The 27679-nt window shown below is 35.2% G+C and overlaps 1 protein-coding gene, 1 long non-coding RNA gene and 1 pseudogene across 2 annotated transcripts; 2 read left to right on the top strand and 1 right to left on the bottom strand.

Annotated features, from left to right (window-relative positions):
- Positions 1-1173: 1173 nt before the first annotated feature.
- Positions 1174-11376, top strand: LOC107821551 (TMV resistance protein N-like; annotated as a pseudogene).
- Positions 11377-11880: 504 nt separating this feature from the next.
- Positions 11881-14472, bottom strand: LOC142180705 (B3 domain-containing protein REM10-like). The gene is made up of 6 exons (XM_075252761.1): positions 14142-14472; positions 13647-13783; positions 13082-13358; positions 12706-12833; positions 12361-12592; positions 11881-12118 (listed from the first exon to the last, which is right to left on the bottom strand). Exons 1-6 carry the CDS (start codon positions 14470-14472, stop codon positions 12078-12080), a joined length of 1146 nt encoding a protein of 381 aa, XP_075108862.1. The 3' UTR covers positions 11881-12077.
- An 11080-nt stretch (positions 14473-25552) lies between these two features.
- Positions 25553-27192, top strand: LOC107819906 (uncharacterized). The gene is made up of 2 exons (XR_001655811.2): positions 25553-26239; positions 26991-27192. It is a non-coding gene; the product is annotated as an uncharacterized LOC107819906 (long non-coding RNA).
- The last annotated feature ends 487 nt before the right edge of the window (positions 27193-27679 follow it).

Below are 27679 nucleotides of genomic sequence, written 5' to 3'. Positions count from 1 at the left end.
AAAAATTTATTTTTAAAGGCAAAAAAGGCGAACGATATTTCGCTAAGGACTTCGTGCTTTTAATATAAATAATATAATATATATAAATTCTAATATCTGGTTACGCGCGTTCCGCGTGTACTTAGTTTCAATAAGTATATAATTTAAAAAATTCGCATAAATATTTTGTTAACAAATGCGTTTAAATTATAAAATAAAGGTTAAAGGAAAGTGTGAGTTCCTGAAAATGATAATTCAGTTTTTAATTATTATTTTTTTATATTTTTTTCTTATTTCCTTATTTCTCATTTCGTAATATTTATTTTACGTGTTTCTCCATAATTTCTCATATTTTGTTTCTATATTTTTTTAATTACGCTTAGCTATGTTATTATTCTAATTTTTCTATAAAATTATACCTTGTAATTTTAGAAAGAATAAGTCATCTACAAATTTGACTTATAATAAGTTATGTCATTAAAATTGAACTTTGTTATTAGATGAGGTTATATGCAAACTTAACTTTGTTAAAATGATAGATTATTTTTTAATATTTAAATAATATTCATTTGCAACTTTTTTTTGGTGATCCCATGTAGTTGCTCATTCTTTATGTTTTTTGTTTTGTTTTCTCATTTTGCATAAATATGTTATTATTTTAGTTTTGAAACTACTCATCCTATTATTAGAAACGACGAATTATTAATAAACTTAGCATACAATGAGTGATGTCATTAAAGTAGAATTTAAATAAAATTATAGATTTATGTTTTTTTCTTTTGAATTATATTTATTTAAATTATGTTGAAACTTATTTTAAGTTATGTTATAATTTTACATAAGAGTATTATGTTAATTTGTTTTTTTGGATTTTAAATTGTTGTTGTTGTTGTTTTTTTTTTTCCATTTTATTTGCTTTAGCAGTATTCACTTATTAATTCAGATTGCATGCCATTCATTTTTCAGTTAAAATTGATAAATTATTTTTTCCGCAAAATATTTGAATGATGTTATGGCATAATATTTATAAATATTAATCATTTTATGAAGGTACTTTTAGTTTTTATAATTGATTAAAGTGAAATATTATTAATTTGAAAAATACATCTATTAAAGTTTGTAATTGGTCAATTGGACCCAAGTATTAGTTCAATTAATTCCTTTTAGGTCCTATTTGGATAGAATTAGCTATTGAGCTACTACACATCGGTACTCTCACCCTCTCTTTTTTTCTCCCCTTCATTTCTGCAAATCCACACTGGCTGAACTCAGCATATTGCTACACTGATGAATGATGAAACCCTGTGTTTCCTTTGTTTGACTGTCCTAAAGATAAGTATTGTTCTATTTCTTCTTCAGTCGGTCCCTTGCAATATTAATGGTTTTCAAGGTCAGAATAATTAAAGATGTGTTGAGGCCGTGGAATTTTGGTGATGGCTTGGCGGCTACGGAATCAAGGGGTCTCTATTGGATTTAACAGATGGTGGTTCTGTGGCTGACCAATGGAGGAAGGCAGCAGAGTCGAAGGTCATTAGGGTTGTTCTATTTGTAGTGAAGTGGTGGTCGTTCGGCCGCTGTTTGACGGACTGGAGGTTATAGACGGTGAAATGGAGAAGATGGTGATTAAACAAAAATGTGAGTTTTTTAACCCAAAAAACAAAAAAAGAATGAAGATTATTATTGGGAAAGGGAAAACACTCTTTTTGCAATATGAGCATTTTGTGTTAAATAGATGCATTTCTTGATATTATTATGGTTCAATAGTTATTAGTCCGAATTGAGGTGTCAAAATGGAAGAATTCAACAAGTTTAAGGGACCACTAATAATAATTCTAATCAACTGGCTTCACAGAAATTTCCTACCAACAGCTTGTTTGGATGGTTGTTTTATATCGTTTCATAATGTATCGTATCATATTGTATTGTATTGTATTGTATCGTTTGATGAATATAATGTTTGGATGGATTGTGTCGTTTTGCCGTCGTTTCATGTTATCATGCACCAGTAATATGATGAATAAGCTTGCAATATTATAAAGAAAAATTATGATACGGTATATAAAAAAGTAGGGTAAATGATAAAATAAAATTATTTAATAATAATGAAGGGTGAAATTGAGAGAAAAGGACAAGGTAACGACGCGACCACACCAAATCGGTCGTTACATAAAGTGGCACATTTCATCGTTACGTAACGACGGATTTAACGATACGATATGATGAAATTTAAGTAACAATCAAAATAAACATTGTATTTAAAGTAACAATACGATACAATACAATAGGTAACAACCATCCAAACAAGCTGTAATTGTTCGAAATATCATCAAATGATCTCTTACCACAACCACAATTTATCCACACAACTCTATTTTTTTCTTTTCAACCAATTAACTAAATCCATGACATCATCATCTTCTTCTGATAAAGCTTCACAGTTTCCTCAATGGAAGTACGATGTCTTTCTAAGTTTTAGAGGTGAAGACACCCGCAAAACATTTACAAGTCACTTGTATGAAGGTTTGAAAAACAGGGGAATATTCACCTTTCAAGATGGCAAAAGGTTAGAGCATGGCGCATCGATCTCAGAAGAACTATGTAAAGCCATTGAAGAGTCTCAAGTTGCCGTCATCATTTTTTCGAAGAACTATGCTTCATCCAGGTGGTGCTTGGATGAACTAGTGAAGATCATGGAATGGAACGCTAATCAATTTGGACGACAAACCTTGGTAATACCAATCTTCTATGATGTGGATCCATCAGCAGTTCGATACCAAAAGGAGAGTTTTGCTGAAGCCTTTGACAAACATGAGTCAAGGTGGAAAGTCGATGATGTTGAAGGAATGCGGAAGTTGCAAAGATGGAGGACTGCGCTAACTGCCGCAACAAATCTAAAAGGATATGACATCCGCCAAGGGTGAGTAAGAAGAACATTCCAGTTGGTTCTTCAAGAGTTTGATTTATGTGCTTAATATCTTTATCATGTTTATGCACGCTAACAATATGAAATACTTACTAATACTTGACTTTCTTACATTTATCTACAATTATCTTCTTATTATGTTGGATTGAATCAGAGAATATTCTGCAAATTGTCGACCAAAGTTATTCCATATTATGCAAGAATACTTTTTGTATCTTCTTTGCGAGATGAATAATTTCCATTCAAATTTTGATGCTGCTGTGAAGACTAGACATATTCTACCATAGAACAAAGAATCTGTACCTTAAAAATGAGTTAAACTGAATCTACACTAAATAAACTTATCATTTTTACCAAAATGTAGAAAGGGGTGAATCAAATCAATTTACTTATGAGCTAAGAATAGTGCATGCACAATCTAATATCCTTGGTTGCCATTTAGACATTAACAATGTTTTATTTTATATTTTTCTATAAAAAAGAATGATGGTTGATTATATATGTTTCTATCAGTAAGAAGGCATAGTTCCTATCAGTTTAATTAGTCAATGCCATTGGTACACAGGCAATATTTTTATTGGTTCTTCAAGAGTTTGATTTATGTGCATACTCCTTTTATCATAATTATGCACTCTACAGTGTGAAGTACTTCTTATTCTTGACTTTCTTACTTGTGTATATCAACAATCTTCTTATTTCTTGTAGGATTGAATCAGACTGTATTCATGAGATTGTTGACCAAATTTCGTCCAAATTATGCAAGATTTCTTTATCTTATTTGCAAGATGTTGTGGAAATAAATACCCATCTCGAGAAAGTAAAGTCCCTACTCGAGTTAGAAATCAATGATGTTCGGATTGTGGGAATCTGGGGCATGGGGGGAGTCGGTAAAACGACAATAGCAAGAGCCATTTTTGATACACTCTCCTATCAATTTGAAGTTGCTTGTTTTCTTACGGATGTTAAAGAAAATAAATGTGGGATGCATTCTTTGCAGAATATCCTTCTTTCTGAATTGTTAAGGGAAAAAGATAATTACGTGAATAACAAGGAGGACGGAAATCACCTGATGGCTCGTAGACTTCGTTTTAAGAAGGTTTTAGTAGCTTGAGGACATAGATCACAAAGATCATTTGGATTACCTAGCAGGGGATCTTGGTTGGTTTGGCAATGGCAGTAGAATTATTGCGACAACTAGAGACAAACATTTGATAGGGAAGAATGATCTAATATATGAAGTAACTACACTAGCTGATGATGAAGCTATTCAGTTGTTCAATCAATATGCTTTCAAGAAAGAAGTTTCAGATGAGCATTTTGAGAAGCTAACGTTGGAGGTAGTAAGTCATGCTAAAGGCCTTCCTTTAGCCCTGAAATTGTGGGGTTCTTTCTTACATAAGAGGGATATGACTGAGTGGAGAAGTGCTATAGAGCAAATGAAAAATAACTCTAATTCAGAAATTGTTGACAAACTCAAAATTAGCTATGATGGATTGAAGCCCATACAACAAGAGATATTTCTAGATATAGCATGCTTCTTACGAGGGGTAAGAAAAGATGAGATCATGCAAATTCTTGAGAGCTGTGATTTTGGAGCTGATATTGGATTGCGTGTCCTAATTGAAAAATCTCTTGTGTTCATCTCTGAAAAAGATACAATTGAAATGCATGACTTATTACAAGATATGGGTAAATATGTAGTGAACACACAAAAGGATCCAGGAGAGCGTAGCAGGTTATGGCTTGCTGAAGATTTTGAAGAAGTGATGATCAACAGTACGGTAAGTAGGCTAAGCAATGCAATAATATTCAACTTCTAGTTTTCATATTCCAAAGACATATAGGGAGAATGCCAAGTTCCTCTTGCTTCATATTCTCACACGTAAGTCGTGTTAGTTGTTTACTTTAGTAGGCGAAGCAAAAGTAAGTTTAATTGGCTAACTGACTAATTCGTCTAATAAGCACTTTCTTAATGCTGCCTAATTCGTTTTTCTTATGTTATTAAGCCAATTTGTCTAGCAGCCACTGAATCTATCCAATTTCATCATTTGGATTAACTTGAAATTTGTAATAAATGTTGTACATAATAACTCAATCAGGAATTCACTTTAGCATTGATAATTTTTATATTTAAACATGAAACAATTTATTGGTGTTGTTTCAATTGCAATTTTCTTCTATCACAACATGAAAACTTTTAGACTTGACTCCAAAGAACTTCTCAAAAAATGTGTTATTAGAAAGTAGAATTATAGAATTAATTGCACAAAATGCTTTTCTTAAGCAATATATTTCTTAAAAACTAATATTGTACCTTAGATTTTTTTAATTGTGGTAGGTGCGCGTAAGCTGACCCGAACACCATGGTTATTCAAAAAAAAAAAAGTTGTACCTTAGATTTTTTGAGTGACGGTAGTTCTTCAAGAAATTCAAGTGCAATAATAAATACTACTAACATGACAAAGTTTGGCACTACAAGGATTGAGAAAGTAGTCATATTGGCAACCGGATTTTACATAACATTTGAAGTTATACTTTGTAGACTAATGATCTTTTTACCAGGGGACCAAGGCAATAGAAGCAATCTGGATTCTTTATTTTAAAAAACTATGCTTTAACAAAGAGGCCATGAAAAATATGAAACGACTTCGGATATTGTACATATGTTCTGTCAATTGCCATGATGGCTCCGTCGAGCACCTGCCCAATAGCTTGCGTTGGTTTGTCTGGAAGCACTATCCTTGGGAGTCATTGCCAGAAAATTTTGAACCCAAAAGGCTTGTTCATCTTGATTTCTGGTCCAGTTCACTGCGTCATTTATGGATGGGAAGAAAGGTACATGCTGAATTCTATTTTTTTTCCCTTTTCCCTCTAACTGTTTTCTTTAATATAGTGATATTGAGAAAATATTATCGCTTTTTTTTATTAATTTGAGATACTTTCCGTTTAGCTTGTCCAAGGATTATGATGCAACAACAACAACATACCCGTGATCCCACAAGTGAGGTCTGGAGAGGGTGGTGTGTGCACATCACATGCCCCGCTTCCCACATCTTGTCCACCACAGAGGCCACTCTCACCTTGCTCCGTATATCTTTACTCCTAATCTTATCTCTCTTAGTATTACTCACACGTCTATCTAAGCATCCTCATTTCGGCTACTTTCTTCTTTTGAACGTGTGAGTTTTTGACTGGCCAACCCTCTGCCCCATAAGCATAGTTGGTCTAACCACTACTCCATAGAACTCACCTTTAAGTGTTAGTGTCACATTCTTATCATGATGCATGTCCTTAAATGAAAAAGTTACTCCATCTGTGCCATTTCATATGGCATACTTTTAATTTTAATTTATCTAAAAAAGAATGACACACTTTTTTATGTAGAAACAATTTTACTTTAATTTTTTATTTTACCGTTAATGAGATGATTTGTACCCACACATTAATGGTTTGTTTAGATTACAAGTTTCAAAAGTATTTATTTCTTTCTTAAAATTTGTGCCTAATCAAACACGTCGCATAAATTGGGATGAAGAGAGTAATTAGAAAAACTCAAATTGATGTGTAATTTTGGGGTTGTTCTCGGAGTATTATAATATCTTTTTCTCAGATCTTTCTTGAGAAGGTTTTTTAATTTTCTTTTTTGAGAAGGATTTTTTCCAAATCTTCTCATCATCATTTTAACTAAAAAGCTCAATTTTAAAACTCATTCAAACATTTTCCTAGTAAGATATATATATATTGCCTTAGGTGTTCAATAGGAAACCAGGTTCGTGGAACAAAAGTTAGGCTAATTTTAGGAGATTGCGAAAATTTTGGTACGTCCCAATTCACTCCCCTCTCGAGTCGTAGAGGTGCACCCAAACTAACAAAAGGTGTCTAAATGAAAAGTACTTGTGACTTTAAGGCTGTATATGCATTTGGCCAAATAATTGCTAGATTCACAGATAGCCCGCTAGGCATGACTTTTACTATTGAAATCCTGAGCTGCACCATATTTTATGATGATTCTTTTACCTGGTTGTTCTTGTTTGTCTATCTCATTCTTTCTATGTTCTGAACAGCATTTGAAGTATCTACGAAAGCTACATCTCAGCGTCTCTACAAGCCTGATATGCACACCAGATTTCACGGGGATGCCAAATTTGGAGTATTTGGATCTGGAGAAATGTAGTAATCTTGAAGAGGTTCACCATTCCTTGGGATGTTCCAGAAAACTCATTCAGTTGAATTTGAATTATTGTAGACGTCTTAAGAAGTTTCCATGTGTCAACGTGGAATCTCTCAAATATCTCTATCTACATGATTGCTGTAGTTTAGAAAAGTTTCCGGAAATCATAGGAAGAATGAAGCTGGAGTTAGAGATTGACATGGGATACTCTGAGATAAGGGAACTACCATCATATATTCAGTTACAAACTCATATTACCAAACTAGATTTGAGCTGTTTAGAAGACCTTGTAGCTCTTCCAAGCTGCATAGGTATGTTGAAAAGCTTGGTGAAGCTAGATGTATCGGATTGCGCAAAACTTGAAATGTTGCCTGAAGAGATAGGGGATTTAGAAAACTTGGAGAAGCTTGATGCCAGACATACTCTAATTTCATGACCTCCATCTTCTATTGTGCGCTTGGACAAACTTAAATTCCTGAGTTTTGGACAGTTAGAATCAGAAGAAGGCCAAGTTGCAGGTTACTTTGTGTTCCCTCCGGTGAACAGAGGTTTACGCTCATTGGAAGATCTGGATCTCAGTTTTTGCAATGTAATAGATGGAGGACTTCCAGAAGACATTGGATGCTTATCCTCTTTGAAAGCGTTGTATCTCAGGGGAAATAATTTTGAGCATTTGCCTCCAAGTATAGCCCAACTTGGTGCTCTTCGATCCTTGGACTTAACAAATTGCAAGAGCCTAAAAGAGTTGCCGGATTTCGTAGGGATGCCAAATTTGGACACTTTGAATCTGTCAAATTGTCTAAATCTTGAAGAGGTTCATCATTCCCTAGGATTTTTTAGAAAGCTCTGTACATTAGATTTGACTAATTGTAAATGCCTTAAGAGGTTTCCAGCTCTGTGCATCGATTCCCTTAAATATTTGTATCTACACGAGTGCTCCAATTTAGAAAGTTTTCCAGAAATCCTGGGAAGCATGAAATTTGAGTTAGAAATTCACATGCTCGACAGTGTGACAAGGGATCTAGATTTGAGAGGTTTAGAAAACCTTGTAAGACTTCCCAGCAGCATTTGTAAGTTGAAAAGTTTAGTCAATCTAGATGTATCAGGTTGCTCAAAGCTTGTAAGCTTTCCAGAAGCTATAGGGGATTTACAAAACTTGGAGCGGCTTGATGCCAGAGATACTCTAATCTCACAACCTCCATCTTCTATTGTCTGGCTGAACAAGCTTAGATTCTTGAGCTTCGCAAAGCAAAAATCAGAAGTAGGCCTCGAAGATGAAGTGAACTTTGTGTTCCCTCCGGTGGCTGAAGGATTACATTCATCGGAAATTTTGAATCTCAGTTACTGTAATCTAGTGGATGGTGGACTTCCAGAAGACATTGGATGCTTATCCTCTTTGGAAGTATTGTATCTCAGGGGAAATAATTTTGAGCATTTGCCTAGAAGCATAGCACAACTTGGTGCGCTTCGATCCTTGCATTTAACAGAGTGCAGGAGTCTTACACAGCTGCCAGAACTTCCACCAGATTTAGATGAATTGCATGCAGATAGTCATATGGTTCTGAAAAGTATTCATAATTTAGCAACCAAGAAGAAGAAATTACAGTGGCTGATATTCACACCACTGTACGATAAGTATGATGCATACAACGATTCGATCTATAATTTGTTTGCACATAGCCTGTTTCAGAATATCGCTTCCTTGCAGCATGACATCTCTTCTTCAGATTCCTTGTCACAGAGAGTTTTTACCATTGAGTATCCTGGGAAGAAGATCCCAAGTTGGTTTCGCTATCAGGGAATTGATACTAGTGTATCAGTCAATTTGCCTGAAAATTGGTATGTACGTGATAACTTCTTGGGATTTGCTGTATGTTACTCTGGCAGCCTAATTGAAACCACAGCTCAATTGATTCCCTTATGTAATGATGAGATGTCGTGGATGACCCAGAAACTTGCCTTATGCAACCATTCAAAGTACGATACAGAATCAACTATTCATTTTTTCGTTGTAACTCTTGCTGGCTTATGGGATACATCTAAGGCAAATGGAAAAACACCAAATGACTATGGACTTATTAGGCTACTTTTTTGTGGAGAAATGAAGGAGTTTGGACTTCGTTTGTTGTATAAAGATGAAACTGAGCTTCAGGCCTTGTTACAAATGAGGGAAAATAATGATGAACCAACAGAACAATGCATTGGGATAAGGACGGGCAGATATGACAATAGTGAACACCATGATTCCATGACCAATGAATCCAGTTGCTCCTCTTGTAAGAAACAAAGGTCACATTCTACTTTCTGTGGGAGAGTGGCCAGTGTCTTCAGAAACTTTACAGCTCTTTCCTGTAAACCCAGGGATTTAGCTTAAAATATAGTAGGTATCTACCTTATGACTTGGTTTCTTATATAATTCTCTCCTTCTATTAGCTATTAAATCTTCTTCCAAAACTAATAAATTATTTTCCTCACATTCTTTCTTTTTTCCTTTTTGTTTTGTTTCTTCTTCCCCCCTTGACAGGAGCTCATCAATGGGTGATGTACATATCAACACTGAGTTCTGTCAATTGATTCTCCATCTTGTCTCCGCTTGTGCTGACCCATGATTTACCATGGTGAGTTAAGGATATGAACAAGTTTAAATTTTCGATACTCCAATCAGATCCTGGAATCATGCGATCATAATTCAGTTCTTACCTTAAAGTACTCACAAAATCAGGATTTTGAACTTGAAAATTAGTAAACTCTAACATGAAAAGTTAATACTATAAACTAAGGGAAATTATGATGGAGTAATAGCCACTATTTAAGTTATGGAGGCCAAAGAGTTAATCTGCCATTTTGAAAAGATTTCAGAAGTGCAGGCAAGACTAATATAGTGACAGAAAAATGATAATCCATGACGTTCCACAGGCTTTTCCTATCAAAGTGAGTGATCATAACAACTTAGATTTGATGCCCTAAAAAGTTATGTTTAACCATGCTCAAGGTTTCTTTTGGTCAATAGACAACTGCTTTACCCGCATGAGCAACTGTATCTTACCCGTTTTCCAAAAGCCTATCTTCAAATCTTGCATTGGATACAAATGTTAGCCTTTGAAGTTCTATGCTATACTCAAAATTTGTTCTTTGACTTGTTCATTTACGGTGGTTCCTTTTACAGTTTGATTGGCTTTGCTGTGTGATGTTTAAACATCAATCCCTATAGTTGGAAAAAATTCTCATAGTTCTCAACTGAATTTGTACCAAGATTCATCAAGTAAGGGAAACATTCTCCTCTATCTGGTTATCTCCATTCCCCCAAGTAGAGCATCAACCCAAGATTGAGAGTCTTGGGGCGGGGGGGTTGGAAAGGAACTTTCTACTTTTCCATACCATCATTCCTTCAAATACTCGGCATTCTACACTCCCTATGTTAAATATAAAATGATAAATAAATAAGGGATCTTATTGTATCTTCAAGAAAAGCAACCTTCTGGAAATGTCTCTTGTTTTCTTACATCACGGTGAGAATTGTATCTCCATGTTTTCAGGCCAGTGCATTTGCTGAGAAGTTTATGCGGCAGTTGCCCAGTTTGATCAACAGTTGGCTAAGCAGAGGCAAGAGACTGCAGATGTTGAGGAAGGAGCACTCTGGATTTAATTTATGGAACTGAACTTGAATGTCACAGATAGATACTATCGTGATGGCCATCTTATACGAAAGAAGTTACTCTCGTGTACCCTCCATCCGAAACTGATATTCACCTTTTCATTTGCAAAATAATTCAGTTTCGAAGAACCAGAAGTGTCTTGCACATCACATTAACTTTAAAAGACTTTATGTGATATGTTGGAAGCCATGGATTTTGTCAACGGCAACGGCACACAACTCTTAGGATCTGATATATTCACAACCAAAAGATATGCAAAGCAAGGTCGAGTAGTGTGCGGTCGTGGTGCCAGTGCTAAAGTGACAGCCGATGGAGATTCTATGACATTACTTGCAGCATATCTTGGTGCTCCATCATAAATGAGTCATTTATGCCGGGTATCAAAACACTGTGGATTACTTATATTGAGATTAATTATGTTAGAATTAGTTATCCTAATTTTTTTTATTGTGTTTGGTATGTTGTATTAACCCTGAGATTGTCAATTTTACTGGTTTATCTTGGGATTACTATTCAAGCCTCTGGCACGTATAACTCCCGGTAATCCGTAATCCTGGGATAACTTATCCTAGGATTAGTAACCAAACAATACATAGCCGATGTATACTAAATTTTATCCCATGATTATTTTTACTTATTCATCATACCAAACAACTCCTATATTGTTATTGTTAAATTTTATGCTTGTATTATCATGCCTAATTTATGAAATCAAACGGCCCCTAAGTATAGCATTGATCATTGATTCAAAAGGTTGTGACCCAAATTGAAATGAAAATAAAAAATAATAAAAGAATGAAAAAGAAGACGACTTCATACGACAGTCGGCAAATACGAGAGTGCAAAAACAAAAACAAAAATAAAAATGAAGGACATGGTACTGAATCAGAAAAACTGATAATATTTGATTCAGATTAGCAGTTAAAAGAACATAGAACTAAAACAACCTAATTTTATGATGCTTATTCAAAAAAACCTCAAAACCGTAGCTTAGAGTCCTAATTAAGTGGAGTTAGTATGCTAAATAACTATCATGCATCAAGAACATGTCATTAATTCAATCCATCTATTACTCAGTGGTTTAAATTTTTATGAAAAAAGAAAAACTCAACCAACTACTTTAAAAGATGAAATTTAGCACACTGAACTAATGAGAACATAATTTAACAAATGACCTTAGGAAAGGCCATATGGTACAAAATACCCTAGTAGTTTATACAACCACAATTAAGCCATATATATACCGAGTAATTGGAGCCTGGACAAAAGCTGGCTAGGCCAGTCATTACTTTCAAGTCTTTCATATATTGCATTAACAAAATTTTGCCCCAAATCTCAGGTTGCTTCACTACTGTCCCTCCCTCTTTGAAACCTTTTCAGAATATTTGCCTGCAAAATACATTATTATGAAAGTTGTAACAGCATCTGCTAGGGAGCCCATTATAATGTGTTCACTATGACATCGTTAGTAATTTCATATAATTTCAAAGTATAACAAAACATGTAAATAACTTTTAAATTAACTCTTTGCAAGAATAATAAGTGACATATTTATGTAAATATGCTTTCATACCCCTAGAGCATAAAACTTAAACTCCATAAAAATATATTAGAACTGGAAGGATACTTACAATGGAAGTGCGCTATAGGTTTTTCTCCATTTTTGATGAGTTCAAATTTGTAAGTATCTCCTACTTGGAGACCATTTGCTGTTCTGAATTTTGACCATCCCCTTACAATTCCAAAATGACGTCCTTCTCTCCCTAGCCACACTGACCAAGATCTATCTTCTTCATTTTTCAGAATCAACTCACACTTTCTATCCATCAATCCATTTGACTTTACAAAATCCAGCGGAAGATACTACCACACAATTTATTCCATTATTTAGAACAAGTTTGATCAGTTGTCATTACAAAAACAAAAAAGGCAAAGAAAAGGAATATAACTAAAATAAGTTCAAAGCATGCACTTACCAAAACTGACTTCTTGGTGCAATAAGGTTTAATGGTTGAAATAAAATAAGGAAGATCATTATCATCACCATAAGTTGTAGATACTTGTGCATTGAGAGGACTCATGTTTGAGGGCTTTTTCCTAATGTCTGTTGTTCCAAATCATGTTGAAAGGAAATGATTAATTAGAACAAAATATGATATGAAAATAAAGTTCAATAGTTTGAATTTGAACTTGACTAGATTCTATTAAGTGAAAAATGTATAACACACAATTTAGACAGCCAAAAAAAAAAACAAGAGATTCTACACACACAGAATATGGAAGTGCATATGACAATAAAAGAGATTAACAAAGAAATAAGAGGGGCAGCTGGTTATAAGATGAGAAACTTGCCTTGAAACTCCCTGATTGGAGTCCCTCCATTAGTAACAACTTGAAATTTCCATATTGGTGTTTCTCCATTAGTAACGACCTCAAACATTATACGATCTCCCTCCTTTAAGCAATTATCAACGATGAATTTACGCAATCCATCTCCAATTATGTAGACTCGAGGTCTACGACTAGAACTTAGCTTTAAATTCCACGACCTTTGTCTTCCATCTCTTATAATCAAATTGCATTTCTTGTTTGTGAGACCATTCGCTTTTGCAAATTGTTGAGGAAGGAACTGACATGGTGTATAGCCATTTGCAAACATCATTAAATAGTCTCTTTTTCTTCGAATATTATAACCAAAAAAACTAAAGAGAAAAAAATGGTGCACATATGTTTCTTTTAGCTTGTAAAGATATGACGCTTGGGCCTAACTCAACTCCAAAAGCTAGCTCGCGAGGAGAGGACTGCCCAAGTCCATATGAGGAGACCACTAGCACATTTCCTAACCAATGTGGGACTCTACCCAATCTAACATAGCCCATTGGCAGAGAGTTTGCATGAATTGAGTTTTAAGACTTACCAAGAAACTTTTGGAAAGGCAATAGGGTCTAATAGTGCATACAAAATGAGATTGACCAAAAGACAACTTGTCAAGAGAAGTTGCTTCTGCATGGGAAGAAGCCTTGTTTGACAACTTGATGCTGGGGCTTGGCTTTTCTGTTACATTGTCAAGAAATTAAATATGGAAAATCACTCATAGAAAGCAGATTTTTTTTTTTGTTAACATCAACAGAGGGCCGAAGCTCATATTTGCCCAGATGATCATTTGTGCGTACTCGCACCGGGTTCATCTGAACTGGGTACCGTCGGCACAGAGCATAAATTTTTATATAAATACTATATAGTAAGTCAAGTGCTTAAAGTAAAAAGGTGGGACAAAAAGCTTTAATAATTTCACGATCCCTCACCTTAATATATACTCCTGTTGCTATTATTATTTATCGGACTAATCAATGAAAACATGTATTTTAGTTATAGTTTAATTTCCATAACAAGCAGGCCTTAAAGACTTCACCTTCAAATTCAAAATTCTTTGAAGTCTCTTCAACAGTAGTATGGACTTTTTCTTGCAAATATTCTCTGACACTTCCACTTGAATCAAATATGGTAACCTCAAACTCCATGTTTCCGTCATGTCTAAAAATCAACACATCTCCTAACTGCAAACCATGCTTTTGTGCAAATTCAGCCCAACCCGCTTCGAATCGACGGCCATTCACCTTCACCCGCCACTGCTTGCTACCCCTTCTAAGTATTGCATGTTCATTCTTATGTCCCTTCAGATACTTCAAGAAACCTACAGGAATTTTCTGCACTACAAAAATATGTGTGATTAAAATAGCCATGTCATAAAGTATGATTCATATCTTTTTTCAGGACGTGACATTATACTATTACAAGGTCTCTCACATTCCCCCTCCTTCACCTTTATATAATATACATATAACAGAATAATATATAGAAAGATGAAACAATTAAAAGTATAATAACTTACTAGACCATTCTTGAAACCAGGCAGAATAGGTTTGAAAAAATGAGGTTTCTTTGGAGGAACTTTTTTCATGGCTGCCAATTAAGGAGATATAGTTTCTGTAGAATAACACTACAGAGTTGCACAGGAAATTAACTTGAAAGTTACTACCGGAATAAATAAAGAAGGCAGCTTTCTGATATAGGAAATAGGAACCAATTAATACCATTGAATAACTCTGCACTTCAATCAGGATATTGATATGACAACACTAAGTCTTAGGGGTCGTTTGGTTTGAATATAAGTTATGTTGAAATTAATTATATTGTGATTAGTTATATTTGAGTTAGTTATCATAACGATATTATTTATTGACTGTTTGATATGTTGTATTAATTTTGGGATTGTCAATTTTTCTTGTTTAACTCTGGAATAATTTATTCTGGGATTACTATTCCACCCTCTAACATATATAAGTTTTTCCGATACTATTTTTAATTCTGGAATAATTTATTCCAGGATTAATAACTAAATAAGGAATAAGACGGTAATTTTTATTGCAAAATTATTTTGCTTATCCGTCATGCTAAACGACCCCTTAAGGTCACTTCAGAAATGTAGAAATATATAAAAGTGTTCAATACGTATATAGTTCAAAACATATATATGAGCCATTTCAAATTACATGATGGTATTTGATCGGCATGAAATTTTGAAACAATATTTTTTTAAAAAAAATTGTGATATAAAACTGGACATAAATATTTATGAGCTTATAGATTATCGCATTAAAAATAAAATGAGAAACTTAAATCAAATATTTTCTGAACATAAAAGTAATATTCCTTTTGGATCAATCATATAAATTAATTAGGACGGAAGAAATATGCATTAGCCGTCTAAATCACTCAAACAGTCAAACCTACGGTGATAATGTTTACCATATAGGATATCTTTAGTTCATTTAAAAATCAGTATATGTATAAATGGAATTTTTACTAGGGAATTACCCTCAATGTTTAAGGTTTAATATAATTACATTTAGTATACCTAATTACCAATTATATACTATTAGTGGGTTTTAAGGGTACTAATTACACTCCTAATTTAATGGTGCCGTATATTCCTTCTAATACCACTCTCCCCACGTTTCTCTCTCCAATTCCCACACCTTCACCCACGTTTCCCTCCCACACCCACGATTTCTGTATCAAAATCCCATTATTTCTTCCATAGCCAAGGCACTGTCGGCAGCTCTGCAATCTTGTCCCAATGTTTTTGTGCCCGGGGAAGATGAGCACAAGCCTGGTCGATTTGATGGTTATGATTTCGGGTTCCTTCACACTAAGGTTTATCTCCCAGAGTTTGATTCTCAATATGTTCTGAACTCGAACAGATCTTTTTATCTTTTTCTTTTGATGCTTCAATTGTTGGCAAAAGTCAATTTTCTTGTAACAGTTCATGGGAGGATTTTGCTTAGGAAGATCTATCCCTTCATCATATTTTTTTGGATTCCACATTTAGCATAACAGTTTCGTAAGGAGTAACAAGAGCATACAAGAGAATCACAGAATTGTAGCATAATTGGAATTTTTGACAAAATTGCGTTTTTTGCAGAAGATTTGTAGAAGTTTTAGTCGTTTTTGATTTGTGAAAACAGTAAACAAAGTATCTACAATCAGAATACAAATAATCTACAATTTATCTACAAAAACTACAAACTGGGTACATTGAATTTTAATATCCCAATTCCCATTCAATTGTATTATAATTGGGATTTTTGACATAATTGCGTTTTTTTCAGAAGATTTGTAGAAGTTTTAGGCGTTTTTTATTTGTGAAAATAGAAAATAAAGCATCTACAATCAGAATACAAATAATCTACAATTTATCTACAAAATATCTACAAACTGGGTACATATTTGGACTTTACATGCTTCCCCTGAAATGTATGTTTCACATTTTAGATACATATTTTTGTCCAAAACAGTACTAAATCATCCACCTTTTTCTTACTAATACGCATCTGCAATATTGTTACGTTAGACGTAAGTGTTGACAACCTAGAATAGCTTGTATATTTTTAATTCTTTCAGTTGAGTTCTAAGTAATTAAATATTTTAAAAAGATGAGATCGAATCCATTAAAATCAGACAATTAACCCAATATTAGCGCGCCTAAATAAGGACGTCTACAACTACAATGATTCCTTATTTAATGAAATATCTAGAAGAATATTTACTTCCCCAATTTTAGCGCGCCTAAATAAGGAAGCCTACAGATACAATGTTCCTTATTTAATGAATTATCTATTTTTTTTGTAGAAAAACTATTAATATGGCGTGAAATTTTCATACTATGAATATATTTGATAATATAATTTCCTATATGGTACAGAAACGAAAATTTCCCTAAAATTTACATTATACTTTGATTAACACTTTTTGCAAGGGGGTAAACTCTCTACTTCTGGAAAGTAAGTAATCCTTGGAAAGTGAAAAACAGCGTTGCTGACAGTTTCCCCCTCCATGCAAAATTAATCATTACCCGTAACACTATTACTCCCTCCGGTTCACAATAAGTAACCAATTTATTTTTTTATTTTGGTTCAAAATAATTGTCCAGTTATGTAATCAAGAAAGAATTCAATTTGTTTTTACAAAATAACCCATATGTACATATCCCTAAAAAGTTTTCTTACTCCTCAAATCATGTTGAAAGGAATAATTAATTAGAACAGAATATGATTTGAAAATAAAGTTCAATAGTTTGAATTTGAACTTGACTAGATTCTAATTAAACTAAACAGTTTAATAATTTAAAATAACAAACCTCCTGCTCTAGAGCTTTGGTCTAGTGGTAAGAACACCATTATGTGTTCGAATTCTGCTTCAGACAAAAGTCACTGTATCGAAATTTCTCGTTCTCAATTATGAAATAACTCGCCTCCTAATCAGTGAATTTGAATGTTATTTTTTCAAGTGGAAATGGCCTTTAAAGTTTAGTTATCTACGCAGTTGAGTGAATACATACAACAAATTGCACTTTAGTCTTTGATTTGAAGCCAATGAAGATGTATTTAGTACTCTGAGAAGTAATAAAAAGGTACCCCAATAGAAAAAAGAAAAAAAATGATAATCATATAACTCTCTTAACTACATTATTTATATAGAGAAGAAACAGAAAGTGAAATTTTAGAGTAATATTTATAAATACCACACAAAATAGTAACTTCTTATGACAATGAAAAAGATCATATTGCTGATTATAAGATGAGAAAACTTACCTTGAGACTTCTCAATTGGAGTTTCTGCATCACTAACAACTTGAAATTTTCATATTGATGTACTTCCATCAGTAACAACCTCATGATATGGTGTCCATCTCATTCAAATGAGTTGGTAGCCAATTTTGTTGACTTGGTTTGGTTTGGTAGCCAACCTTGTTGAATTTGTATAATTTGGTAGCCAATTTTATTGACTTGGTTTGGTAGCCAACCTTGTTGAAATTATGAAAAGGGTGTGTAAATTGTCAAATATTGTAGGCTTTAGAGAGTGAGGTTTTGGCTATAAAAGGAGAGCTTTGACTCTCATTTCTACACACCAACAAAGAGAGAAAAGAGAGGGCAAGGTATTCCATAAACTATAAAAAAATAGTTTGTGAAGAAAAATAGAGTGTGAGAGATATTGTAGTGAGGTGGAAAAAGCAAAAGAGTGTTTATTTCTTTTGAGGGTGTAGTGGTCTTAGGAGTATTTTTTACTCGTTACTACACAGTGTAAAATTCCTCGCTATAGTGATATCAGTTGCTCTTCTTGGCCGTGGTTTTTTCCCTTATTCAGAAGGGTTTCCACGTAAAATCTTGGTGTCATTATTGCTGCATTTCTATTCTTGCTGATTTAACCATAACTTAGTGTTCTGCGTTTATCACTAATACCGTGAATACTATTTTTACGGGGTTTATTCCCAACAAGTGGTATCAGAGCCAAGGTTCTATCTGAGTATGCTCTGTGGTTGCAGCACAGTCTGAACTTCCACATCAGAAAAGAATTACTTTGGTCTCCTAATAAATAGTATTTGTATTTGTGATAAACGATGGAAGCCAACACTAGTAGAATGGTTACCTTGAATGACACAAATTATGCCATTTGGAAGGGCAAAATGGAAGATTTGCTCTATGTCAAGAATTTTCATCAACCTGTCTTCGCCATTGTAAAGCCTGATAATAAATCAGATGAAGAGTGGAATCTGTTACACAGGCAGGTTTGCGGCTTTATTAGACAGTGGGTTGACGATAATGTTTTGAACCATATTTCTGGGGAGACACATGCTCGGACCCTATGGGAGCACCTTGAAAGTTTGTATGCTCGGAAAACTGGAAACAACAAGATGTTTCTGATAAAGCAGATGTTGGGTTTAAAATACCACGATGGTTCCGCGATGACAGATCATCTGAATAATTTTCAGGGGATCATGAACCAGTTATCTGCTATGGGCATTAAATTTGATGAAGAAATTCAAGGCTTGTTTCTACTTGGTTCCCTACCAGATTCTTGGGAAATTCTTAGAACTTCATTATCAAATTCTGCTCCGGATGGTGTGATCTCTATGGATCTTGCCAAGAGCAGCCTTCTAAATGAAGAGATGAGAAGAAAATCTCAGGGTTCCTCCTTATCAGATGTCTTGGTGACTGACTCTAGGGGGAGAAACAAGAATCGGGGTTCTCAAAATAGAAGCAAATCCAGAAGCAGACTTAAAGATATTGAGTGCTATCATTGCGGGAAGAAAGGGCACACAAAGAAGTTCTGCCGAATTTTGAAAAAGGAGAATAGAGACAAGGAAGAACAGAAAGAAGATGGAAATCGTGTGGCCACCGTCACTACAGAAGATCTTGTTACAGTCCTTGATGCGGATCTGATAAATATTGCTTGTGATGAGTCAAACTGGGTTGTGGACAGTGGTGCCGCATCTCATGTGACATCAAGGAAGGAATTTTTCTTGTCCTATACTCAGGGTGACTTTGGAACTCGGAGTATGGGTAATGAGACTGTATCTAGGGTGGCTGGTGTTGGAACGATTTGTTTGGAAACTAGTATTGGAGATAAACTAGTTTTAAACAATGTAAAACATGCACCTGATGTTCGTTTGCACTTGATCTCTGTTAGTGTTTTAGATGATGAAGGATATGTCAGTACCAATGGTGCTGGAAAGTGGAAGCTCACTAAGGGCTCCATGATTGTGGCTCGTGGGGAAATCGTCGTGGTCTATACTGGACTACGACCTCTACCTGTGTTGATATGGTGAATGCCGTTGAGAGCCATAACTCTTCAACATTATGGCATAAGAGGCTTAGCCACATTAGCGAGAAAGGACTAAATGTTCTGGCCAAGAAGAAATTGTTGTCAAATTTTGAAAGTGCAAAATTAGAAAAATGTGAGCACTGCTTGGCTGGAAAACAAAAAAGAGTTTCTTTCTAGTCTCATCCTCCTTCAAGAAAGACAGAGTTGCTTGAGTTGGTGCATTCAGATTTATGTGGTCCAATGAAGACAAGAACTTTGGGTGGTGCACTTTATTTTGCTACCTTTATTGATGATTGTTCAAGGAAACTTTGGGTCTACATCTTGAAGACTAAAGACCAAGTGTTAGGTGTCTTTAAGCAGTTTCAGGCTTCAGTTGAAAGAAAAACTGGAAAGAAGCTGAAGTGTATTCGTACTGATAACGGTGGTGAATATTGTGGACCGTTTGACAAATACTGCAAATAACAGGGTATCAGACACCAGAAGACTCCTCCTAAGACTCCCCAGCTTAATGGTTTAGCAGAAAGGATGAACAAGACATTGATGGAAAGAGTCAGATGTTTGCTTTTTGAAGCAAAGTTGCCGAATTCCTTTTGGGGTGAGGCTTTGTTGACCGCCGCACATGTTATTAATCTACCCCTGCGGTTGCTTTGCAAAGTGATGTTCCAAACAAAGTTTGGTATGGCAAGGATGTTTCCTATGACCACTTGAAAGTGTTTGGTTGCAAAGCTTTTGTACATGTGCCTAAAGATGAGAGGTCAAAATTAACTGCCAAGACAAGGCAGTGCATCTTCATTGGTTATGGCTTTGATGAGTTTGGTTACAAGCTATATGATCCAATTGAGAAGAAGGTTGTGAGAAGCCGTGATGTTATCTTCGTGGAGGATCAAACCATTGAAGATATTAACAAAGCGGAGAAGTTAAAATCTTCAAGTTCTGAAGGTTTAGTTAATCTTGATCAAGTTCCTCATACAAATGGGGATGACGTTGGTGGGCTCAATAATGATGGTGATGCCCAGAACCATATTCCAGATCAACATATTGATGGTTATGGTAATAACAATGCTAATGTTGATGAGGTAGATGCTCATACTCACGAAGCTGTTGACGAGTTAGATATTCCACTCAGGAGGTCTTCTAGACCTCGTACTCCTTCCTCCCGTTATTCACCCAATGAGTATGTATTACTCACTGATGGGGGAGAACCTGAATGTTATGCGGAGGCTATAGAAGATGAGCACAAGGATCAATGGATTGAAGCCATGCAAGATGAGATGAAATCTCTGCATGAGAACCATACTTATGAGTTGGTGAAATTGCCTAAGGGCATGAGAGCTTTGAATAACAAGTGAGTATTCAAAGTTAAAGCTGGAGAACATAGTTTGAAGCCCAGATACAAAGCTAGATTGGTTGTCAAGGGATTTGGTCAAAGGAAAGGTATTGACTTTGACGAAATATTTTCTCCTGTCGTAAAAATGTCCTCCATTCGGACAGTTCTTGGTTTGACTGCCAGTCTTGATTTGGAGATTGAGCAGATGGATGTGAAGACTGCTTTTCTTCACGGTGACTTAGAAGAGGAGATTTATATGGAACAACCTGAAGGCTTCAAGGCAAAAGGTAAAGAAAATCTTGTATGCAAACTTAAGAAGAGTCTTTATGGATTGAAGCAAGCTCCCAGACAGTGGTACAAGAAGTTTGAGTCTGTTATGGGGGAGCAAGGCTACAAGAAGACTTCTTCAGATCACTGTGTATTTGTACAAAGATTTTCTGATGACGATTTTATCATCCTCTTGCTATATGTGGATGATATGTTGATTGTGGGCAGGAATTCTTCTAAGATTGACGAGTTGAAGAAACAGTTGAATAAGTTTTTTGCAATGAAAGACTTGGGTCATGCTAAGCAGATTTTGGGCATGAGAATTACTCGTTCGAGAAACGAAAGGAAGCTTTACTTGTCACATGAGAAGTACATAGAACGTGTACTGGAGCGCTTCAATATGAAAAGTGCTAAGTTGGTTCGCACACCTCTTCCTGGTCATCTGAAGTTGAGCAAGAAGATGTGTCCAGCAACAACGGAGGAAAAAGAGAGAATGGCCAAGATTCCTTATTCCTTTGCCGTTGGAAGTTTGATGTATGCAATGGTATGCACTCGACCAGATATTGCTCATGCAGTCGGTGTTGTTAGCAGATTTCTCGAAAATCTAGGAAAAGAGCATTGAGAAGCTGTAAAGTGGATACTCAGGTATTTAAGAGGAAGCTCACATGAATGCTTATGTTTTGGAGGATCAAATCCAATTTTGAAGGTCTATACAGATTCTGATATGGTAGGTGACCTTGATAATAGAAAATCCACTACTGGATATTTGTTTACTTTTTCAGGGGGAGCTATATCATGGCAGTCGAAGTTGCAGAAGTGTGTTGCACTATCTACAACTGAAGAGGAGTATATTGCGGTTACTGAAGCTAGCAAAGAGATGATATGGCTCAAGAGATTTCTTCAAGAACTTGGATTGCGACAGATGGAGTATGTTGTCTATTGCGACAGTCAGAGTGCAATAGACCTGAGCAAAAACTCCATGTACCATGCGAGAACAAAACACATTGACGTCAGATATCATTGGATTCGTGAGCAAGTGGAGAACGAATCACTTCAAGTCAAAAAGATTCACACGAGTGAAAATCCTGCAGATATGTTGACCAAGGTGGTACCAAGAGACAAGTTCGAGCCATGCAAAGAACTTGTCGGCATGCACTCAAACTAGAAGATAGTGCTACCTCCTCTAGATGAATGAGGCTGGAGAGGGAGATTGATATGGTGTCCATCTCATTCAAATGAGTTGGTAGCTAATTTTGTTGACTTGGTTTGGTTTTGTAGCCAACCTTGTTGAATTTGTATAATTTGGTAGCCAATTTTATTGACTTGGTTTGGTTTGGTAGCCAACCTTGTTGAAATTGTGAAAAGGGTGTGTAAATTATCAAATATTGTAGGCTTTAGAGAGTGAGGTTTTGGCTATAAAAGGAGAGCTTTAACTCTCATTTCTACACACCAACAAAGAGAGAAAAGAGAGAGCAAGGTATTCCATAAACTATAAGAAAATAGTTTGTGAAGAAAAATAGAGTGTGAGAGATACTGTAGTGAGGTGGAAAAAGCAAAAGAGTGTTTATTTCTTTTGAGGGTGTAGTGGTCTTAGGAGTATTTTTTACTTGTTACTACACAGTGTAAAATTCCTCGCTATAGTGATATCAGTTGCTCTTCTTGGCCGTGGTTTTTTTCCCTTATTCAGAAGGGTTTCCACGTAAAATCTTGGTGTCATTATTGCTGCATTTCTATTCTTGCTGATTTAACCATAACTTAGTGTTCTGCGTTTATCACTAATACCGTGAATACTATTTTTACGGGGTTTATTCCCAACACATCATTGTTGCAATTGCTTAAAGTGGTTTATTTCGAATTTACGCCAGCCACCTCCAATATATACTTGATTTTTGCAATTAGAACTTAGCTTTAAATTCCACGACCTTTGTCTTTCAACTCTTATAATCAAATAGCACATCTTGTTGGTGAGACTATTTGCAAATAGTTGAGGAAGAATCTGCCGTGGTGTATAACAATTTGCATACATCATTAAACAATTCATATTCTTCACATATTCACTTAACAAAGATAAAGAATAACAAAAATAGTGCACATGCTTTATTTTATCCGAGTAGTTGCACTATCATCTGTCACCTGGAAAATTTTAATTAAATTTAAAGAACACACTTGAAAAATAATACAAAAGTAAACAAATTTGGGTGAGGAAGAACAACATTAGAACCCTATCGCTCTAGAGCTAAACCAGTAGAACATACAAAGCCGAATTTAAATTTCACGATAAGTCGACACTGCTAATTATGTAAAATCATGCTATTGCTTTAGCCAAAGATTCTTGAAGAATTTGCGCGAAATAAATTTTTGAGACATACCAAGAAACTTCTTGAAAGGCAATATGATCTAATAGTGCATTCAAAGTGAGTAGCTGCTTCTGCATGGGAAGAAGCCTTATTTGACGACTTGATGCTGGGGCTCGGCTTTTCTGTCACATTGTCAAGAAATAAAATATGGAATTAAATTACACTAAAAAATTATGGCATTTAAAATATAGACACCACCTTTTGGTTTTGCGATACACGATTAAAAGGTGGTGTCTATATTTTAAATTATACCGTACATATAGCAGATAATATATATATTTTGTTGTGAATGTGGCCGAACAAAATGAGGCACTTGGGCCTGAGAATGGTTTTAGCTGGGGTCAAATGATTAAACAACCCAAAACAAGGTTATTGGACTGCCGTTGGGACCCAGGTTGAAGTACACGTGTCAAAGAGTTATTGCGCTAGAGGAAAGTGTTGCTGTATAATTATCAGATTGTGCAAGGAAGAGGGGTATGCGAATTGTGATTATGCTTAGGCCAAGTCTATGCTCCTCATCTCTATCCTTCTACTATCTGAAGCTTCTCATATCTTTCTATTTGTCCTTTTCTAGTTCCTTCAATTCCCAACTAATTGTTGTTGTTCATTCTAATAGTATTTCCTACTTGAGTGTAATTCCGTTCAGCGATTAGAATATATAAGTCTGTGTTTGTGTTGTGAATTGATTTGTTACATTGGTGCTTTCATCTAGAGTACTCCAATGGAGGTACTAGATCGATTCAATGGCAGCGACAACATCGAGAGTTGGATTTGCCGGGCTGAGCAGTACTTCGTCTACTTTGGCTTCTCCGAGAAGGATTGATTACCTCTTCCTTACTTCTACCTTGATGGTGAAGCTCTTACTTGGTTCACTTGGTTGTATTGGACCGAACAATTCTTGGACTGGAAGCATTTTACGACAAAATTGCGATTGCGATTTCCACAACGGAGCTTGGCAGGTCTGGTGGTGAGTTTGTCCGATCCGTCATTGGTTTGTTTTGCTACTGGGCGATCAGATACTAACGTCGTTGCTGATGCTATGGAATATGATTCAAAAGATGCATCTTCAAATGAGGTCCAAGTGTTCAATAAATGTTCTCACCAAAATGAGGTTCGTGCTTCCATTACACAATCTACTCATATCTCTGAAGATCTCGTTTTGGAGAGTGACGCTTCAATTAAGGGCAAGGTGTTTGATGAATTCTCCAAAGTAATGAACCCGATATGACTTTTCAATTTGCAAGCGATAACGCACTACTCGTTTCTCTTGCTGGACATGATCAGCTTGTACCCAGTGAAATTGAGCCATTTACTTTTTCTAAGAGTTTGTTTGGTGAATCTAAGTAGCTGTTGGATGAAATGACACTTATCTCTATGATGAAATCTGATTTGGAAACTGAAAATTTTGGGAAAGCCCAGGTGTTTGTTCGAAGTCCTCAACGAGAACATATCAGTCATTCTTCAACTATGTTTATAAATTATTTTGCTATCTTGGTCCCAGATGATAAGTTTCATATCAGTCGAATACTTGTAAATGCATATATATATATATATATATATATATATATATATATATGTATATATAATTTTTGCCTTGTATATATATATATATATATGTGTGTGTGTGTGTGTGTGTGTGTATTTGTTCTTATTTGTGTATGTATAGGTTTTAAGAGTTGAGTAATTGTTTGATAAATGGGGTAGGGATTGAGATAGTGTAATTTAATTAAAATTGTGCCAAAATTGGCCCAAAATTTGAGCCCAAAGAGCCCAAATCCGGTCCAAAATGGGGCTGTCAAGAAGAGCTTAAAACGACGTAGTTTGGTCTTGAAACTACGTCGTTTTGGTTAAGTAACAAGATTCAATCTCATCCACCCATCTTGATTTAATCCAAAGGTCCTAGTTTGATCTTCATCCTAGGTATTTAAAGCCCAAAATCCCCAAAAATTTGCCCCATTTCCCCCTTATTTCCTCTCTCTTTTTTCCCTCTCCTTCTTTTCTCTTCTCTCTCTCTTCACTCTCTCTACGCCTCCCCATCTCCGCCCACCGCCGCCGCCGGCGGACCACCTCCAAACACCTCCAAATTCACACCATGTAATCTCCACAACTTCCTCTTTCCATATCTCCAAACCAAATCCTTCAAAAATCCCTCAAACTCTTTGAATCTTAGATCTTGGAAACTTTCCCGTCACTTTTTTACCCAAATCCTTGAAGCTCCAACCACTACCACCCCACAATACCTACATCAATGGATAGAGATCCTCAAGACCTAGCTATTGATGCCAATTTCACCCTGAAAATCCGGCGATCAAAATCCGGCCAAATTCCGGCGACCTCCCCGAACACCCTCTTTTGGCATACCACCATTTTTTCGGCCACTTGAATTGTAAAATGGTAAAAATTATATTCTTTTTCATGGCTGATTTTTAATTTTTATTTTTAATTTTCAGATTTTATTTTGGTCTATTATTAATTATTTTAGCATTAGTTTTTGAAGTTTGAAATGTTCAATTTTCTGTTTTGCACTTGTTGAAGTAGTAAAATAGTTTTGTATTAATAAAAGTGAGGTAGTGCAGAATACTTAAGAGTATATGGTACTTGTTTGGTTGTTTATTTACTGGTTCAAGACTCTTTTAGTACAATACTCAAAAGTCAAATTGTTTGGTAAGAAAATGTAGACTTTTGGACAGTGTTTGAATAAAAGTCTGTCTTTGAATAGTGGAGAACAGATTTTGTTTGAAATACTTGACAAGATTTGAACCAGAAAGTCTGACCTTTTGAATTTAAGAGCAGATTTTGTAGAAAATCTGTCAAAATTTTGAAATAGCTGGTTGTTTTGATATATAAGGAGGACTCAATCACACTTCCAGGGGGAGGGAATAATTGCTTTGAACACATAAAAACATAAAAAAAAAATCAGCAGTTGAACACATGAAAAGTGAGCTGAAATGGTGAGCTTTGGGAGTGAATCTTAGAGTGCAAACTTTTAGAAAAGTATAAGTCTTCTTTAGAGTTCGTTTCTGGGTTTCCTCTCTAAGTTTTCGGGTTGTTTTAACACGGATTTGCTACTGGTTTTGCTGCTGTTTTGCTGCTATTTTTATGCTGCTTTAGTTGCTGAACTACTGTTTATTCTTTTGCTATCCAGGTAATCCTTTAAGACTCGTAACGTACGTATTTTCAGCAATGGGAACAACTTGAACATACTGCACCATGTAAATGTGTTTGATATGATGAGTAATTTGACAACAAAAGAGCTTGTATGTTATTGTTATGTATCAAGCATGTGATGATGTGAATATAGTCCTTCATAATACTTGAATATTGAGTTGCAAGTTTTTTGAATGTGATATCTAAGTATGCCATGAATGACTCTAAATGTATAACACATAGCATGGGTTCGTTTTAGTTGTTGAAATTTCACTGCCAACATATGATTCTAGGAATGTTATGATAAGTTTTTTTTAATCTGGCCATTTTTCCAGATTTGCAAAAGTGGCTATTTTTTGTAAAGTGTGCATTTATACAATTGTGACTATGTAGTTAATGGTCATAAATGCAAACTAAGTAAAGAACCAAGATTGTATCAACTTTGGGCCTTTTTGAACCAAAAAATAAAAGCTGGCCCATTTACCTTTAAACAACAAAATTACCCCTTTTTCTTCTATATAGCATTGGGCCAATTAAAATCCATTTCTTGGCCCATTTTAATAACAAATTCCAGCAGCCCAAGAGCTCTTTACAAGCTGGCCCATTTTTTTTAACAAGAAGTTGGCTTATTTCTTTTAAAATAGATTAAGTTGGTCCAACTTTTATTTGCTTAATTTTTCCCAACTA

The sequence above is a fragment of the Nicotiana tabacum genome, chromosome 5 (genome assembly GCF_000715075.1).
Source record: "Nicotiana tabacum cultivar K326 chromosome 5, ASM71507v2, whole genome shotgun sequence".
Taxonomy (NCBI): Eukaryota; Viridiplantae; Streptophyta; class Magnoliopsida; order Solanales; family Solanaceae; genus Nicotiana; species Nicotiana tabacum.
This window is presented reverse-complemented; position numbering and strand designations above follow the sequence as displayed.

Excerpts from the sequence above, each read along its gene's own strand:
- LOC142180705 (XM_075252761.1), bottom strand. The coding sequence starts at position 14,472 with ATGGCTATTTTAATCACACATATTTTTGTAGTGCAGAAAATTCCTGTA. Across the intron at positions 13,784-14,141 it reads AAAGAATTTTGAATTTGAAG|AAAAGCCAAGCCCCAGCATC; the intron begins GTGAAGTCTTTA and ends ACAATGTAACAG. Across the intron at positions 12,593-12,705 it reads GCACCAAGAAGTCAGTTTTG|TATCTTCCGCTGGATTTTGT; the intron begins GTAAGTGCATGC and ends ATTGTGTGGTAG.